The sequence below is a fragment of the Cygnus atratus genome, chromosome 2 (genome assembly GCF_013377495.2).
Source record: "Cygnus atratus isolate AKBS03 ecotype Queensland, Australia chromosome 2, CAtr_DNAZoo_HiC_assembly, whole genome shotgun sequence".
NCBI lineage: Eukaryota > Metazoa > Chordata > Aves > Anseriformes > Anatidae > Cygnus > Cygnus atratus.
In genome coordinates, this window is record NC_066363.1 from 151,947,644 (window position 1) to 151,966,072 (window position 18,429).

At 36.6% G+C, this 18,429-nt stretch overlaps 1 protein-coding gene across 14 annotated transcripts in view; it reads left to right on the forward strand.

Moving 5' to 3' along the window:
* The window catches only part of EFR3A (EFR3 homolog A), an 80,502-nt gene that overhangs the window by 32,543 nt on the left and 29,530 nt on the right, over positions 1-18,429 (forward strand). For 10 of the 14 annotated variants that reach the window (XM_035556220.1, XM_035556224.2, XM_035556232.2 and 7 more), the window contains 5 exons: positions 675-796; positions 4,665-4,814; positions 11,451-11,588; positions 16,856-16,934; positions 17,591-17,726. In XM_035556220.1, coding sequence (XP_035412113.1) covers positions 675-796; positions 4,665-4,814; positions 11,451-11,588; positions 16,856-16,934; positions 17,591-17,726 — 625 coding nt within the window. The remainder of the gene's footprint in view (positions 1-674; positions 797-4,664; positions 4,815-11,450; positions 11,589-16,855; positions 16,935-17,590; positions 17,727-18,429) is intronic. The other 4 variants (XM_035556228.2, XM_035556233.2, XM_035556230.1 and 1 more) reach the window with 1 other exon arrangement.

The window sequence follows — 18,429 nt, forward strand, 5'->3', positions numbered from 1 at the left end:
CATCACTGAAGTTAAGATATGGCAGATGCTGCTTCGTCTGGATTCACAAAATCTATTTCCTTGTCAGAAGAATAAGTTAGGCTGTGTTGATGTGATTTGTTCTTGACAAATCCGTGTTGATTGTTACTTATCCTTTTGTTACTTTCTAGATGTTAGCAAATTGGAAATTTTTATTTTTTGGAGTTTCTTTCTGTGAATGGAATTAAAGTTGACTGGTTACAATTCTATGACTTTTTTTTTAAGGTAAAAAAAATCTTTGTAAAGATATAATTGACAGAACTCTTTCAAGTTTATTTCCCTTGAATTTTGATAAGTCGGGATGTTGCTACTTAACCGGCCAGTGAAAGTGTACCATTGGATTGCTTGGATTGCATGAATTAATGACATTTGCTATTCAAGTGTTGGATGTTTCCATGTTGCATAAGGTGTTATTTGGTGCAGTGGCATCATAATAATAATCATAATGACCTAAATGAAGTTCTAGTGGAAAGACTTTTAAAAGAAAAGCCTCCTATTTGACTTTGTTTTCTCTGAGACTAAACATTTAAATACTATAAAATCTGGTTTCTTTCTTAATGCACTATTTTATATTAGTCTTAGATGAAGCTTAATATTCATTATCCTCTTTTGGGAAATTGCTATCAAAGGCTTTTTTATCATATTTTGTTCTCCAGTTTGTCAAATTTGCCAACATTGAGGAAGACACGCCTTCATATCACAGACGCTATGACTTCTTTGTGTCTCGATTCAGTGCCATGTGTCATTCATGTGACCACGATCCAGAAATACAAACTGAGTAAGTGCCTTACCATATGTATTGTAGAGAACTGGCTGACTACAGTCTGTAATACAGTTTCTTATTATAATATTTGTTGGAATATTTCATTCCATTGGAAGAAAATGAAAGTCTGACTTTTAACTAGTACTGAATATTGTGAGTCTTAGGTACATAGAACTTTTAGAATATCCCGGTGGAATTTTACCTGATTGATGCCTGCTGGATTGCATGGATTCTCTCCAGAAAGGCACTGCTCATTACTGTAAATGTGTGCAAGTTCCATAACTCATTTGAGAAACTAATGGGGCTACTTATATGAATAGCAAAAATATATTTTGAGTCTGTTATTTGAGAATTATTCATTAAAATTGAATTTTATTAGATGTCTGTAGTATGATGCTGTGTGAAACTGAAATGCCTTCATGAATTTGTATTACAAATTTTTACGTTATTATGTAACGCTACATTTTTTTTTAACTTCAGCTCCACCTAGTGATTTGTTCTTTATAGGAATTGTCAGTCAGTATTTAACTCCTGAGCATTTGAGAAAACCTTGTTTTTCAGACTATATGATTCGCATCTCTGCTGTACTCATTTTTTCTGTTTCCGTACATTAAATTGTTCAGCCAACTATGAAAAATCCATACACTGAACACTTACTCAACCCATGTTAGGTTAGCTGCAATGCGTAAAGATCTTCTTAGTTTGCAGTTTCAAAAATCTGCAAACTGTCTTTTCAAAAATAATATATTCTATATTTTTAAGAATAAAGAAAATTAATACAAATTTCAGTCCTCCTTCAGTCTTCTGGTTCATTCCTCCTTATTTTTCATAATTCTCTGCCATCGTAGTTGTTGTCCTGTTGCTGTTTGCAGGGCTCTGATGTAAACATCTCTCTCTAAAAAGATCTGTCTCTAAAAATATAGATGCTTACAACAGATGTTTTTCACCCTGCCTCCCCTGTTTCCATTTAGGAATATTATTCCAGTGAATGATTTTACAGGTTGGCTGCACAGATTGTTCTGGGAATAAGTGAAGAGATTTTGCTCAGAGACCAAAGGTAATGCAGATTTTCTGCTGGGGAGAGACCCTTCATCAGGGAGTGCAGTGACAGGACAAGGTGTAACAGTTTTAAACTAAAAAAGGGCAGATTTAGATTAGATATAAGGAAGAAATTCTTGACAGTGACAGTGGTGAGGCACTGGAACAGGTTGCCCAGAAGCTGTGGGTGCCCCATCCCTGGAGGTGTTCAAGGCCAGGCTGGATGGGGCTTTGGGCAGCCTGGTCTGGTGGGAGGTGTCCCTGCCCATGGCAGGGGGTTGGAATTGGATGATCTTTAATGTCCCTTCCAACCCAAACCATTCTGTATTTCTTAACCACATGTCACTGGTGAAGCTGGTGTATCACACATCTACTTCATAACTTAGGTTTCTTTCAGTATATTTATTTACCTGAAGCTGACAGTTGCAAAATAGTATTCATAAATGTTTTAAAGAGATTTCTGAGATTTTGCCTTTTAGGCTTAATGAAACTAAAACAGAAATAAAATATTAAACTCAGCATAAAACATTCCATAATAGGTTAGGATTTAAGCTCAGTTCTGTATTTTTTTTTAGAATTTCTTCCACCTTTGTTGCCCCTCACAAAAGAGATGTAATTTTAATAATGAACTAGAACATGGAATGAATCAAGATAAGATATAACCCTCATTCATCTGCCAAGTATGATCAACCACTCCTAAGGGTACCTTAAAGTAACATACCTCAAAGGTATGATTATTATTGGAGGAAGAGAACTGTGGTAATCTTCTGATTTGCGGATTATCAGTCTGCACTGTTACTTGTACTTCAGTCTGCAATGCTGATATACCCTTAGGGTGGAATTCAATCCTAGTGATGTAAGACTGCACACAATCTTGATTTAAATGTAGTCTCTGCTTTAATACCTATCTGAGCCTTGTTTAGAGGAAATAAATCTTTCCTGTATGTGGTGAAATATGGTGCTCTGTGCCGTCCTTCGGTACCTCAAACCTCATTTCTTGACCTCCTGCACAAGAGAGAGCATGAAATTAGTGCTAATAACACTCCCAATACAGAAGACATGGCCTTTTTTCCCATGTGTGTCAGTGGGAGTTTTTACTCAGGTTAACGAAATGTGTAGTAATACAACTTTTTCACATCATCGTAGACAGTTTGAATGCATCTCTTCTGAAATAGATCTTTAAAACAATGACTCCCCTCTATGAAAACCAGTCATTCTTGGAGTTGGCATACTAGATTTGCTGTAGGTACTGAGGTAATTCAGCAGAACAAATGAGCTGTGATTCCAGATTACCATACTAGAAGCAGTTATCACAAGAAGTCAGTGTAGTTGATAGGGCCTAGGGTGTATTTCAGCTCCTCCTACAATGGACATCTGTAGCTGTTGTTTATCTGCACAGCTTGAGGTTCCACCGGATTTACTGACTTGAATGCGAGCTTGAACATCATCTAGACATGTAGTCCAATAATGTAGGTTTCTGAGTCTGAAACAGAATGTCACCTGGTAAGTGACATTTCCGTTTCAGCAGGGGAGCCTGCCGAAAAGCCACTGTATCAGCAAAACTTGATTACCTGAAGAATTAATAACTAAAAAGGAACTAGATTCTGACAAAAGAAGAAAAAAAGAAAAGTTGCTTCATCTTAAATTCATATTGGAGTTATTTGTAGGTGACAGTAGTTGCCTGTGTAAAATGTTTCAGTGATGGGATTTTGGAAGCTCTCTGTCTTAAATGTCAATCTTAAGATTCTTAATATTGGAATCTTAATATTGAATACTGCACTATAGTTGTACTATAGGAATAGCAAGTGCTTTTCTAGTTGTTTGTGTATCCCTTTCCTCTTCTGACTTACATGTAATACTACTAATATTGTATTGAAAGGTCTAGAAAGGCTAGATTCCTGATATTGGATCCTATTTGAATGCATGTGGATTTGTTCAAATATAGATAAAAAAGAGGGAGGTACAGTTTTAAGGTATTTATACATTTATATTTATAAAAGTCAGCTCGGAAGGTCATCTAGTGAATGTTGCAATGTAGTGAATTTGACTGAAAAAAGGCAAGTGATACGTTGTCCATAGTGAAATTAAGATTTCCGTTTTGAGGGATTTATTTTCATTAAAAAAAAAATAAATCAAATTTTAGCAAAGCTTTGCTGTGCTTATTTCACTTGATATCTCTATCATCCTTTCTTCTGCTTGGTTTTAATAAGTAAAATTCTACTCCTAGCCTTTATAATAATGCCTAATGACTGTTATCACTTCAGAAAATACTGTTTTGCCATACATTTCATTGTACACATTCTCCTTTTTGTTCAACAAAGTAATGAAAATAGCTAATAGCTAGACTAAGTCTTTCTTAGAAGTTGCATTAAATCTTCTTTTGATGTTGATCAGTCTCTGTTAATTTAGCTCAAACAGTTTTAGAATAAAAGTGATGGTTTCTTTGGTTTGTCAGGCTTAAGCTGACAGAACTATCTTTTGTATGTTTTCCTGTTGTTTATTTATGACTGGTCATCTTCCACAAATCTTTAAAGATCTGTGATTAATCCGCAGTCTTAACTACACGTAACTTTAAGGACTTGATCACAGGGTTGTGGTAGCTCTTGCATCAACTGAGCTGTGCTAATTTCACATTTTTTTCAACACTGGTATAGGTTGAAATTGCAACTGATGGGTAGTAAATTCCATAGAGTTGATGAGTTTTTACCCAGAAATTTCCAAATTATTGCTTTTGAGAACTTAATGGAATTCTACCCTACATAATTGCTACTGCCTAATAGACAGATAGCCATGCTGCAAGGTGCTGTGCTTCTCTTATTTCATAATTCCTTTTTTCCTCCCTTAGGATCCGAATTGCTGGAATCAGGGGCATTCAGGGAGTGGTTCGAAAAACAGTTAATGATGAACTTCGAGCAACTATATGGGAACCTCAGCACATGGACAAGATAGTACCATCATTGCTGTTTAATATGCAGAAAATAGAAGATGTTGACAGGTATTTTTATTCATGGTCACTGGTGTGTTTTTTGAGCAACCTTTTAGTTTTTATTATGCTAATCTTTTTCTTATTAGAGGAAATCACTACTGCAGTTTACTAGTCAAAGTGTTCTTGAAACTGCTAACACAGCTCTGCTTAACAGCTGTTAATGTTTTTTGTCTTGAAGTCTTTTCAACTGTCTGTATTTATGTTATATATAGGAGTATATATAACTTATTATGTAAGTATATATAACTGTATATAGAACTTGTACTGAGAGAAGCCAGAATAAAACCATTCCAGAAGTTGTATATCCATGTTCACTTTTTAAGATTTGTAAACTCTGTTCTTGTAATATGATGCAGAGATTAGTAAGCACAAGTTTGTAGGTAACTCAAATGATTTTTTCCAGTTATATTTTTTAAAAATTGAGGGTTTAATTCCTGTTGAGTCATCAGTAGCAACTGTGTGTTCTGTCTACAACAGTACTTAAGGTGAAGATTGAAAATTTCTTTTTATGTAGGCACATATTTTCTGCTCTCAATAGCTCCTGGGCTTATTTACCTGCCAGATTTGCTTTCAGAAAAGACATCTGTAATAACCAATGTTGAGGATTATGCCAGTTACCTTACTTTACAATAGAAATGTCACTTTATTTTTATCCATGTATTTGTGCATAAACACTATGTAGGTGTAAAATATGGTTAATGATAGCACTGGGAAATTTCCACATATCAAAACTAACTTGAGCTGTGCTAAAAAACCTAAATGTTTGTGTCATGTCCACCCCTGCCTGCTCCAAAACTTGCCAGGTAGGTTCAGCAGACTTCCTATAACAACATGCTTTTCATGCTTTCTTATGACACAGCTTCTGCAATCTGTCAGATTTTTTTCTTTTTTCATTCCTCAGCTTTTCTTTTATTCCTGTTGATACCTAGCTCTTCTCTGAAGTAAACTTTCAAACTAAATAACTGAAATCGATATTTGTCTGTCTGTGCATTCTGTATCTATTTATTGCATATAACTTGGGGCCCACAAAGTACATGCAGAAATACCACTTCGATTTTACATCTGAAGAGAGATCTGAACAAGAGCCAAAGGTTTCTGAACCTGCTGTTTGAACAAGTTTGCCTTTGCTTGCTCTTACAAAGCTTCTAGATACCCTTTCCTTCATTACCATTTACAGTGCCTCCAAGCATACTTTATAAACCTTTATAAAGCCAAATTAACTACTGATGGAAAAACTTACTCAGATGGGATTGGGATCAACCACTTAAAGCAGATGAGTTTATATCTACTGCAGAACTCATTTTTGTCATTTGTTGAGCAATGCAGTGGTGGTGGTGGAAAAACAAATCTGTTAAAAAGCGACTGTTAATTAAGTATCTGAACTGGCTTCTTGAAGCTTTTCCTATAATGCACATTCAACAGAAGAAAAGACTAATGGTTTTCCATGTGGCAAGTAGGGGCCTTATATGATGCACATATGACAGAAAAGCTGAAAACTATAAATTGTTTGATCCGCTGGCCTTGAATGATGTTAGAGAATTTCTCATTTTGTTTTATGTGACTTCATATTTGTGGAGCACAAACAGAGGCATCTTGAAGAGTAGGAGTAAGAAGCATATTGTTCTGGCAGATGGAATCAAAGCATTATGTGAGAGAGCAGAAATTCTAGAAAATACCCCCTACTGAAGTCCACAGAAAATAACCATTTCTGGTTAAAGCTGAAGCACGCACATTTACACTTTACCTTAAATGTCAGTGTAATTGTTACTTGTGGAACCTTCAGAGCTTAACTTAATATTCTGAGTATGTATCACGAGACACTTTTTTAGTTGAAGATTGAATTTTTAAACACCATTTTTAAAAGATACTTGTATTTGTGGTTTATGTGTCTGCATGTCTGAATGCATATTCTAGTGAGGTGACTGTGAGACAAATTTGCTTGTGTAACATTCTAAAATCAGACTACTTTTTTTACTTAGTTCCACTTCACTCCAATCTTGTACTGCAAAAAAATTGTAATGCATACTTCAGTATAAACCTGAAAGGCTCTTCTTCCCCCTTACACGTTTTCTAGAAGATTCAGAACAGTCAATTATCTCCATTTATACACATTTCTAAAGTGTGGAAGGGATGGATGAAATGGGAAATTGAAAGTGTGTTTTCAGTTAGTTTGTAGCATATTCTTCACAATAACTGCAAAGCTAAAAGTGTCAGCCGTATTTAAGGCATAAGGACACTTTAACACTTGATACAGACTTAAGGGTATATTAAAAGGATTTAAACTTAATGTTCATATAAATTCTGGTTTAGAGGTAGATTATATTTTTTTTCTCAGGGTAAGTGAACAACAACTGTGAATCATAGTCAAACACTTCTGTAGCTACTCTTCTCAAGTTTTCCTTAATGTATCCCACCCCATCTTGGCCTATACTGGTTTTGTGGTATTAAAGCCTCAGCTGTGAGCTGTTGAGTTGTTCGGAGCCAGTTTTAGCCTGTGGTTAGATGTTTGCTTTAGAAACTTCTATACTTCAAAATGACCCTCCTTCCAGCTCCTTGTTGCCACATTTTCTTACAGAGATCACCCCCAAGAAGGTAGGTAGGACAGATGAAGGGAGTAGTCCCTACCCATTTCATTGCAATATGCATCTTATGCTTTCTTTATTAAGAAAAACTGCTTTTAATTTAAAAATTTAAAGGGGTCATTTTATAATCTTTGTCTTTCATTTGTTAATGATGGAATGTTCATCAGTGAGAAATACTGAGAGCTAGCTGCTGTTAAAATTCAAAACCAAAATGTGATCCCTACAGATAATGGAAGATCATTTTGAACATTCAAATGGTTAAAATGTGCAAATCTGAAGACTAAGATTTTAGACCAGGAAGACTGGTTTGCAGTTTTTTCATGTAACCTATTCTGCGTAAGACTCCAAACAGTACTAAGAAGTCCCCTTCTGTGGAATTGCATATACAAACATGCAAAAAACAATTTATTTTTACTGCCTTTTAACTAGAAATCTTGCACAAGTTAGCTCTGTGCTTTCTGCAGTTTGACATCTTTTTTTTCCCCTCTCCTTTTTAATACTGCTGTGTTGTAGGGAATCTGTGTCAAAACAGCAATGAGAATGACAGTTATCCCTGCACTGTCATTTGTATCTCCTCTGCTCTGAGGAGGATGCCCATATGTCTACACCAGAGTCTAGGCAGTACAGGGGAAAAAACAGATTGAGGGGCACAGCAGTTGGATAAAGCTGCAGTTTAAGTGGTGTTCATGGTGGATTATATACAGATTTTCATGCCATTTACAATTCTAATCATTGTGCATTTGTACAAGTATTTCTCATTACTTAACTAACAGGGTGCCTGGGGCTTTTCTTATTATTAAAATCTGAGGAGCTAGCACTGTTGTAACTTCTGAAAATCTGACCTCATCAAAGGCAAGAGCTGTTATTTTTTTTATACTGCATTTTTTAGATTGCAGTAGTCTTGAAATACTAGGAGATCTTTTCCTTTTAGAAGATCTTACAGCATACAGATGTTACATGTTAGTTTGACTCACAGCATCTCAATATTTATAATTTATATATTTATATATTTTTATATAACTTTTTATAATGTTATAATGCTGTGGTGATGCCGAGTGAACATTGCATAAGCTGATGCTTAATGAATGTTCTTCTAAACATATTTAATGTGCAGGCTTGCAGACTTTAGTGTACTGATTTCTGCAGTCTTGAAAAAATAAATAAATAAAACACATTTCCTAATGCATAGATGCATAATTTTAATGTAGGTGAGCGAATTCTCACTTAAGTTTCTAATATGTGTTTTGTGAAAAAAAAAAAATGCAAACAACAAAAAAAAAAACTTGCCACCTGTAGGTACAGAACTTGTCAATAAGTTATATTGCACCTTAGGGGGAACCATTTTCTTTCTTCCTATACCTCCTATTTCTGAAATGATCAATTTAAATGAAACATGGGTGGTAGCTTAATAGTATGATGTGTGAAGCAGTTAAGTTCAGAAATATATTTCATTTGCCTTTAATTTTCTGACATAACTCAGGTCTCTGTGTGCTGAAAAGGGCACTTGGATAGGCAGAGGAAAAGAAAGGATAGCCAAATAATAATAAGAAACATTATAAAGACTTGCATCAAAAATGAGAAGTGGCAGACTGGAAACTTTTCTGGAAAAGCTCCACCATTCATTGCTTATAGTGCAGGTGCTAATTTTAGGTTTTAGGTTTTTTTAGGACAGGCTGTTACCTTCAAAATTCAGTTGTAGAATTTGGGCCTTGGCTGGTTTTAGTTTGTCCAAGACACAGCATGGCTACTCTAGTTTTGCTTCTTGTGTCTATATTCTCTCTTTTCTCAGTACTTTTGCTCTCTTTCTGCTGTGTTGATTTTAAATAGTCGACCTAATTCCCAGTCACCAAAAGAAAAGAAATAATTGCAAATGGCGGTGTTTGAACTTTAAGAAAGCTTGGTTATTGGTACTGTCAGTAGTACAAAACATTAAAACGTTGTTTTGTACTGCAGGATTTAAGTTGTAAGTTGAAACTTCCATATGAAATCAAGTTGCTATTTGCTGATTTTAATTCTTCCATAATTTACAAGAATTTCTATTTCGGATTAAGGCATTCATTGGGGGTATTTCAGTGCCTGAAGAAATAGTAGCTTTGCTAATAATAAATTCTCTTCACGCCCATAGCTTTTTCTCTCTCTCCCATCGTGTTATAATTTCTTACTGTTCTTTACTATCAGTAAATTTTCTGTGATTGAAATAACTGTGGTATTAGCACCTTATAAAGGAAGATCACAATTATTTCAGTCATTTAAAGGACAAATTTCTCTGCAAAACTTCATGTAGATAACACCCTTCAATGTGTGTTTTTCTGATGCAAAGTGTGATGGTCTATATTTTGCATTGCTGTTATTTATTTTCTTACTGAAGAAGTCAGTTGTTACATTGTTTACAATAATCCAGTAAAGGTTTTTGGAGTAAGGGACAGGAGAATCCTCCTTCAGCAAGGGCCACCTTTATAAACACATAATGGAGAAACTAACATCAGTATCTTTATCTTAATATTTCAAAATATGGATATGTCTATGTTACTGGTAACATTCTATGTGATAAACATAATCTGTGTGATAAACATAGTCCAATTGCCCAAAAACATCATAAAGGTGAAGAATTCAACTTGACAAAGCATTATGTTTAAGTAAGGTGAAACACTAGAGTTTTGTGTACTGATGCAGACTCTAAGAAATGGATCCTATGCTTGCTTTTGAGTCCTTGTGGCGGGTTAGCCCAGGTTAAAGGCCAGACTCCTACCCAGCTGCTCTTTCACTCTCCCTCCTCAAAAGGACAGGGAGAGAATAGGATGGAAAAGCCTTGGATTCAAGATAAACACAGGCAGATAACTTAATTTACCAGTTACCGTCGTGGGCAAAACAGACTTGCTTTGGGGAAAAGTAATTTAATTTATTGCCAATTAAAGTAGATTTGGCTAGTGAGGGACAAAACCCAAAATAATAAAAAAATAAATAATAATTTAAAAATAACTTCTTGTCCCCCTATCGCTCCTGCCCCCTCTCCCCCAGCAGCACAGGGGATGGGATGGGATGGGTTGGGGGCTGCACTCAGCCCCCCCAGCCTCTCTCGGCCGCCCCTTCCTCTTCACTGGTGGCCCTGCTCCAGCGGGGGCCCTGCCCCGGGCTGCAGCCCTTTAGGAACACCCTGCTCCAGCAGGGGCTCTGCAGGGCTGCCGGGGGAATCCCTGCTGCCTGTGGGCCTGGAGCCCTTCCTGCCCTCCTCCTCCTGGGGCCTGGGCCCTCTGCTGCTTCTCCCTCGCCCTGGGCCGCCTCCTCGGCCTGTGCCTGCTCTGCCCTTTTGGAAATCTGTTTTCCCCAAGGCGCTGCCAGCTTGGTGCTGGGCTCAGCTGGGCCCTGGCATGGGGCCATTGGAGCCACCACAGAGGCCCTGCAGCCCCTGGCCAGCGCCTGGGCATGGGCAGCCAGCACAGTCCTCTCCAGAGTGATGTTAGTCACCTTCTAATTGATTGTCCCCTAATTTCTACATTATCTAGTTAGAGGTAACTGTGTGGGTGACAGTGTTCTAATTAGTTTGATCAGCTTTTTTTTTTTTTAACTTGCAAGCCATCTGTTTCTGCAGAAATATTAAGAGTTTTATTCAACACCCACCCACACAGTATGGATTCAGTAGTGGGCAGGTGAATGAGATCATTAGTCTGAACAAAATAAGTAAGATTCTGCACATCTCTTGCCGTAGTCTTCATTTCTCACTTATAATAGGTAGTATTTAATCAAAATACAATGAGTAACTAGTCACATCAGTATTATGAGCCATTGTTTTTGCCACATACGTATTTACTAATATAGTGCACAGTACTGGGTAAACATGAAGGCCTATATGGTCCTGGTGTTAATAATCAGAGTCCTGGTGTTTTAATCAGAGTTCTGTTTTTTAATGCATATTTGTTACATATGCGTGTTGATTCCAGCCTGGATCAACAGTTTGACAGTGGACAACAGTGTTGCAGTGAATGTTGTAGAACCAAGAGCATGTATGTTAAGGAAGATGAGTATTAATCAGTAGTACCGTGAATGTTATTTTGTCTTATTTCAGCAGAACTGGCCCTCCATCCTCTCCTACAGGAGGAGAGAAAGAAGAAAATCCTGCTGTGCTGGCTGAAAACTGTTTCAGAGAACTGTTGGGGAGAGCCACCTATGGAATTATGAATAATGCTGTCAGACCAGTTTTTGCGTAAGTTGGAAATTCATGGAAGATCTTAAGAGATTTTCAAATTTCATCCTCTAATTATGTTACATTAATTCCTTCCTTCTTTTCAACCTTTAGGATTCTGCTCGTTTTTTCCATATTTCTTCAAAACTTTGCCCTTTTTTTAAACTCACCTCTTTGTTGACTCTCTGTTAACTTGAAGATAGATGCGAGTCCCATTCTGCTGATTTCAGAAGTGTAGTATAATGATTTGGATGGGTTGTTGCCATAGCTGGCATTTCTTTATAGTGGGAAACTGTTTGTTCCTAAGTATTGATGACTGTCAGTAAGAGAGAAACCAGGTTGCACAAAGGAGTACTGTGCCCAGATTAATAAAGATTTCTACTTTCTTGCATTTTTTTCCAAGACCCATTTTGATATTCTGTGAAGAATGTTTATAACAGCTTAGTTACCAGAGAACGGCAGATGTGTACATGGTATGCACATTATACACAAATGCACCTACAAATTTTTGCTGGTATGTTAACGATCAAGTCCAGCATCTTTCTGTTTTGTTCTTGGCATCTTCCCAGTTGTAGCCTTTAAAAAATAAAAAAGTGTGTTATGGAAAAAAAGCTTCAAACATTAATATAACTTAAACCTGCATCTTTCACCTCTGCTAGTATCTTCAAAGTAGACATCTCAGCAGAAATCTTTGAAGGAAGCTGTAAGCACAGTGCTACTACTTCCAGGTCGTGTCTTTTCCTGGTCGTGAGGAGGGCTGCCTGGTCCTTCCTGTAGATCTTCGAAATACTCATCTGTTATGGGAATACCTGCTTTTAGATGGTGTAGTTCTTGCTACAGACTCTAAGGATGTGATTCATACACTCTAAGACTTTCAAGCTACTGAAAGCTATTTTCAAGTTACTACTATTAAGCACAAACAGGAATGCAAACTGAATGTAGGGAAGTTCATTTACTAAATGAGGGCAGAAAGCTTTTGTAACTACTTGTTATTTTCCCAAAAGTATTGAATGCAAAGAACCATGGTATTATCCTACTTTCCATGTGCATCCATTATACCAGTCCAGTAAGAGTTTAACTATTGCAAAGTTAAGTATTATAAAGTTTCTATGTTTCCCTGCATTTCAAAATTCCATTCCTCCAGAATACCAGCCCAACGAAGTGAACCTTTAGGTACTAAGCAGCCTGGATGGACTGTCTGGAACTATATTGCAGCCGTTTTCTTACTGCTTTTAAGTTCTTCTTAGGGATGTATTCCATAATTTGTCAGGACATGCTGTCCTGGAAAGTCTTTGTCTTTTTTGGTCATTATTTTTCTGTTCAATTTCAGGAAGAATAGTCAAATAAGTACATCTTTTTGTAAGTAACTGCTGTAAAGGATTAGTGTTTTTGAGGAACAAGAGATGTGAAAAATGAAGTTTCCAAGCTCTGCTTTTCCTGAACAAAAACCTAGTGCTCTATCTAATCAGCTTCACTTTGTGAATGAGCAGAACTGATAAAAAGAAAATTTGATAGTTAGGCCATTGCACTTTTATCTGATTTGAAAAAAACAGACTTAATATATTTATATGTGATTAGGAAACAATTTCCTTTAGCAGTTTTCAACAATTGGACAACTTCTTAAAAAGTGCTGGAAATAAAGATAAGGCCACTTATTATGGTGATAGCAATGAAGATGCAGGTTCAGTTCCTCACCTGAAGGCTTGCTTAATGTGGCACTGGAATATTAGACACGTGTTTTTTCCATCATGAGGCTGAATACATTCTAAGATTGAAGAATTAAAATGAATAGAGTTGAAATCTGAAGTCTCGTGTTGTGGGTTTAGAATGGCCTCTGTTCTCCTTGCCTTTGGCAGAAAATCTCTATTGTTATAATTTTCTCTATGTTTAGCATCTAGAAAATTTCAAAATCTATTTTTTCATGAAATCTGAGAGGCCTATCTGGCAAACTGCTTCAAAACATTTTAAAGTTTTCAATTAATAAGATATGAAAAAAAAATGTATTTTATGTCTACAGTCACGCGTTATTTAGACTTGCAAGAAATTTAGAATGAATTTTCAATGGTGAGTAGATGAGGCAGATCCAGAGGGATACAGAAATCTACTAAGACAAACATCTTCGCAAATATTACAAGTTACACCCTGCTTACTTCACCGTATTTCCATTCTTGTGCCAAATCATCTGTGCAAGGGTTTTGAATATTATCAAAAGGCTGGTGTTTCATGCTCGTTCAGCAGATGTGATGCATGAGATTTTGTTACATATACCTGTACAGGCTTCAGTTCTGCTTTTTAATCATCAGTATTGATTTATCATTTTCTACTGTAAGGATTGCTTTCATTGGTAATTGTTAATGTGTGTGAATTCAGGATCTGTTAGTCGCTCTCACTTCATAAAATAGTAATTTGCACTAGTGGTTCTGTTGTTGCTTTTCGTTTGGGAACCCTAATAGTGCACATTTGCTATATACATGCAGCAGGTCTTAATGGAAGGCAGATTTTGACATTTGTTAATCCAGCATTAAAATGTTTTTCAATTTTACTTAGATATTCTTTATTGAAAGAACTATGATTGGGGGAAAAATTAGGCAAGATGTGTCTTGATTTTAGCTAAACTAAATGTATCATACTGAAAATGTCATCTATGGTCTTTTTCAAAACCATAAAACTACATTGAATACACTGCCTGCATTATGACAAGTAAAATATATCACCTATGTGAATCTAATATTCCTTTTCTTAGAAGGAAAATTCCAGTACAAGAAGTATGTTGTCTGTTCAGCTATTACATAAAACATTAACTTAGGCTGTCATCTTCCCCCTGCCGTCTTCCCATCAGTTCAGCTACCTGAAGCAGCTAACGTTTTGCCTTTCTGGAAGAAGAGAACTGTATGTCTTGTTTTGAGAGGGAAGTTGTTTTTAAACAAGTAAACAAAACCAACCTTGATTTAAGATGTAGTTGACCATAATCTGTTTGAATTGACCTTTGGGACAGGTAAAGATGTGCTGTCAGGTGTAACAGAGAACACGTATGAACCTAAAAGATCAAAGGATCAGTTCCAATCAGAAAAAGATAGTGGGGAATATGATGTTGTATTTGATGAGACAACAAGAAAATAGGTTAGCTAAAATATGCAGTCATTTACAAGTGATGATGGACCCTACTGGAATGGTATTAGGGAAAAAAAAGACATGAATAAACATTGTGATCTGCAAAACCTTGAAGGTTAAAAAAAGGTAATTTTGTATGTCTTTCTGACACCAAGGTAGGATTAAATACACGTTTGGAATGTACACAAGAAAGGTAGCCATCCCCAACGGGTAGTCCAATTTAATAGTTAGTAATGCAAATATGCTATTATCTTGTCAGGCCAGCTTGAAAATGACACCTTTAAAATTATTGGAAATCTTATTCCTATAGGGATTTGTATTAGCGGTATGTAATATGTCAAAAAGGCAGTACATTTTCTTAGCTCTGCAATGGACAGCAAGATAATCTAGGGCATGAGAGGGTGGTTCTGCTTCTGCCAGTTTAATCAACCTTGAAGGAGACCTGTGTAGGCTGCTGGGTCACTAGGCTGGCAGCAGCTGGCCACTGAGTTAATTGAGACCTCCAGATTCTAAGTAGAGTAAGTTAAAGCATCCTGTCAATCCCTCTGTGTTCAGAGTGCTTACTTCTTTCACCTGTATGCGTTCAATTTTGTTATTCTGAAGCATCATTAGATATTTATTATGGGCTTTGGGAAAGGTCAAACCAAAAGTGACTCAGTAGCTAAGATGCCTATTTAGAAACATTGCCGAAATCCAGTTTCCGTAAAAAAAAAAAAAAAAAAAAAAAAAAAAAAAAAAAAAAAAGTTGTTGTTTAACTTAAATCATCCTGATGAAAAGGCATCCCTAATTGCTTTTTCCATTCTTCCAAATTTAAAAATGCACTTATTTTTGTCATGCTTTTCCACAGCTCCTTTTTGGAAAAGCCGACACATGTCCTACTGATACCTTTCAGCACAGTGCTTAAGCTGTCTTTGCTTGTGACTCTGACAAAGTTTTTAGTCAGTGGTTCTGTTCACATTTAAGGGGAAGCAGGTACTTTTATTGTTCTGATTTTGTTTTGGCATTTCTTGAAGATAGTGTTGTGAGTGAAATGCTTTGGAATTGTATGGGAATATATACACAGAGTTCTTTTAATTTTTGGTTTCCAAATATGTTATTCTTGAAACCTCTTTGAAAATGAGAATAGCTATTAAGGTCTTTTCTGGATGTAACATTCATCTTTTTGTGACTCCTGATTGAAAAGAAATTCTTTATCTTACTTGAACTATAAGTTTGTCAAGGTGCAAACCATGTCTTAACCATCTTCTTCAATCTTTTCATATAAATGTGCATGTAATATCACGTCCATTTTTATGCGTGCACTTTGAATGCAAATGGTATATTCTGTATAACCTCAGTATGACTAAGATTCCTTAAATTTCTGAAAGCAGAAGCTCAGATTTGGTTATGGGAATTTGTGTTACAGCCAGATGTTTTGCTATTAAATATTAAACCTTGAAAACAAATTATTTTCTGAAGTCCCAGATTTCTCACCTAGTTAATAAGTCATTGTTTAGAACCTACATGTAAGGAAATAATCCCTCTGAGGTGAATTTTTAGTAAACCGTAAGGGAAAACATTTATTATTGTACTGGGCTTACACGGCAAGGCTTTGCTAGTGTGGGAGCTGAAGGGTGGCTATAACCTGGAGGAAGCTGCGGCCCATGGAGAGCCCCCTCAGGAGCAGGCCCGGGGCCGGAGCTGCAGCCCGTGGAGAGGAGCCCACGCAGGATCAGCTTCAGAAGAACTGCATCCTGTGGGAAGGGCCCCATGCTTGAAGCAAGGGCAGAAAATGAGGATGAAGGAGCAGCAGAGCGTTGGGGGCTGACCATGATCCACATTTCCCTGTGCTACTTAAGCGGAGGAGGTAGAAAAGGATGGAATGGGGTGGGGAAGGAGGATAGGAGGGAAAACGTGTTTTTAGTTTGCTTTTAGTTCTCACTGCTCAAGTCTGTTATCAGTAGTCTGTAAATTACACTGATCTCTCTTATGCTGTTCCTGTTTTGCTTGTGATGGTGAGCAATCTCCCTGTCATTATCTCAACTCATAAGCTTCATATTTTCTCCCTCCTGTCTTTTTGAGGAGGGGGAGTGAGTGAGAGGCATGGTGGTGCTTAGCTGCCCATCGGTGTTACACCTCTACAGTTATGTGTGTGGAATGTCATTATTTCAAATCTTTTTTTTTTTTTTTTTCACAGGCATTTAGACCATCATAAGCTATGGGATCCCAATGAATTTGCTGTTTCCTGCTTCAAAATCATCATGTATTCTATACAGGTAGGGTTTTTTCAGGGTTTGCTTTCCTCACATACACATTATTGAGTGCATGGGTTAAATGCTTACTTCACCACAGTAATGCTAGATAGGAGATTAAGTCAATGAATCCAGAAAATCCATTTGCATAATTCCTTAATATTAAACTTTTCAAATAATAACCTAATTGCGCTTTGCGATCAGAAGCTATTTTACCAGTGGGCAACTGCTGCTGTCTGTTGCAAAGCAATCAAAACCTGACTCTTGGATTGTGTAAAGCACAGACACCCAAAAGATAAAGTCATGAAATTCCAGCTTTGTAGAAGAAAGCAGAGTTTACTCAATGTTTGTATCAACAATGCATTTCTGTAAGATCAGCTAAGTCCTTGAACTGCAGTTAGCTGAATTAAGTAGTATGTCATGCATCCCCTGTTCTTGCAGACACTCCTAGATACCTGAATACCGTAAGCGTTTATGTGCTGGGCTGCATTGATCTGTGTGGCATCACGTGTTATGGTAGTTTTGTTAGTCCTTATTTAATCATGAATTGAAATTCAAACAAAGTTGTAAGAATGTTGTAGAATAGGAACATGGTGGTGACTATAGCTGAATAGTGTATGAGTTTATTCTTTATTAAAGTCACAGATGAAGCTTTTTTCTCATTTTCTCTTCTTTAATAGGCACAGTATTCCCATCATGTAATACAAGAAATTCTCAGACATCTTGATGTTTGCAAAAGGGATTCACCACGAGTTCGTGCTGGCATTATTCAAGTTCTTTTGGAAGCAGTTGCAATAGCAGCTAAAGGATCAATAGGTAAGTCTTACTAAAATAATGGCATCAGCCAAAGGATAGATTTGAGGGATGGTGTTTGTTTCTGCTTTGTTTTCAGACTATTAAAAACATGTATTTTGGAGAAGGCTTTGTGTATATTAGTTTTTTCCTCTTTGTGCTGATAAAACTTGCTTGAAATCTTACTCCATGTACAATTAGTCAAATGTACTTGGTCATTTGGCTGCTAATGGGTGTATAATCCTTTGCATCGAAAAAAAACAGATTTATTTTTACAGCCTTGAGAAAGACAGGAATTTCTTCTTGATAAGAAGTCGCAAAGTCTTGAGGGAACTGTGTGTCTACAAGAAGTCAAGATGACTGCTGCTTTGTGATACAGCTGATATAAGAGGACCAGTAACAAAGGAATTGAGAGTAGAATGATCTTGCGGAATTTTACCTTAGTAACTATGAAGCGGCTAAAATAAGGTGAATTACATCATTTAAGGTAGTACAGTTCCACGAAACTAGAGTTTTTTTTAAGATCTGTACACACATGTACTTCTCTGCTGTTGTTTTTCTCCGGTCTTGTGCTGAAACATTATTGCTTTAGTTCATTAGCTGGTGTCTGAGTTAGACCCACAAGTACAAGACCCACTTACATGCAGAAATGAAACTTGTGAAGGCTTTTATCATATTATGAGAAGAGCTCGTTATTTGATCCAATAAATGGAACTGGATTTTAATA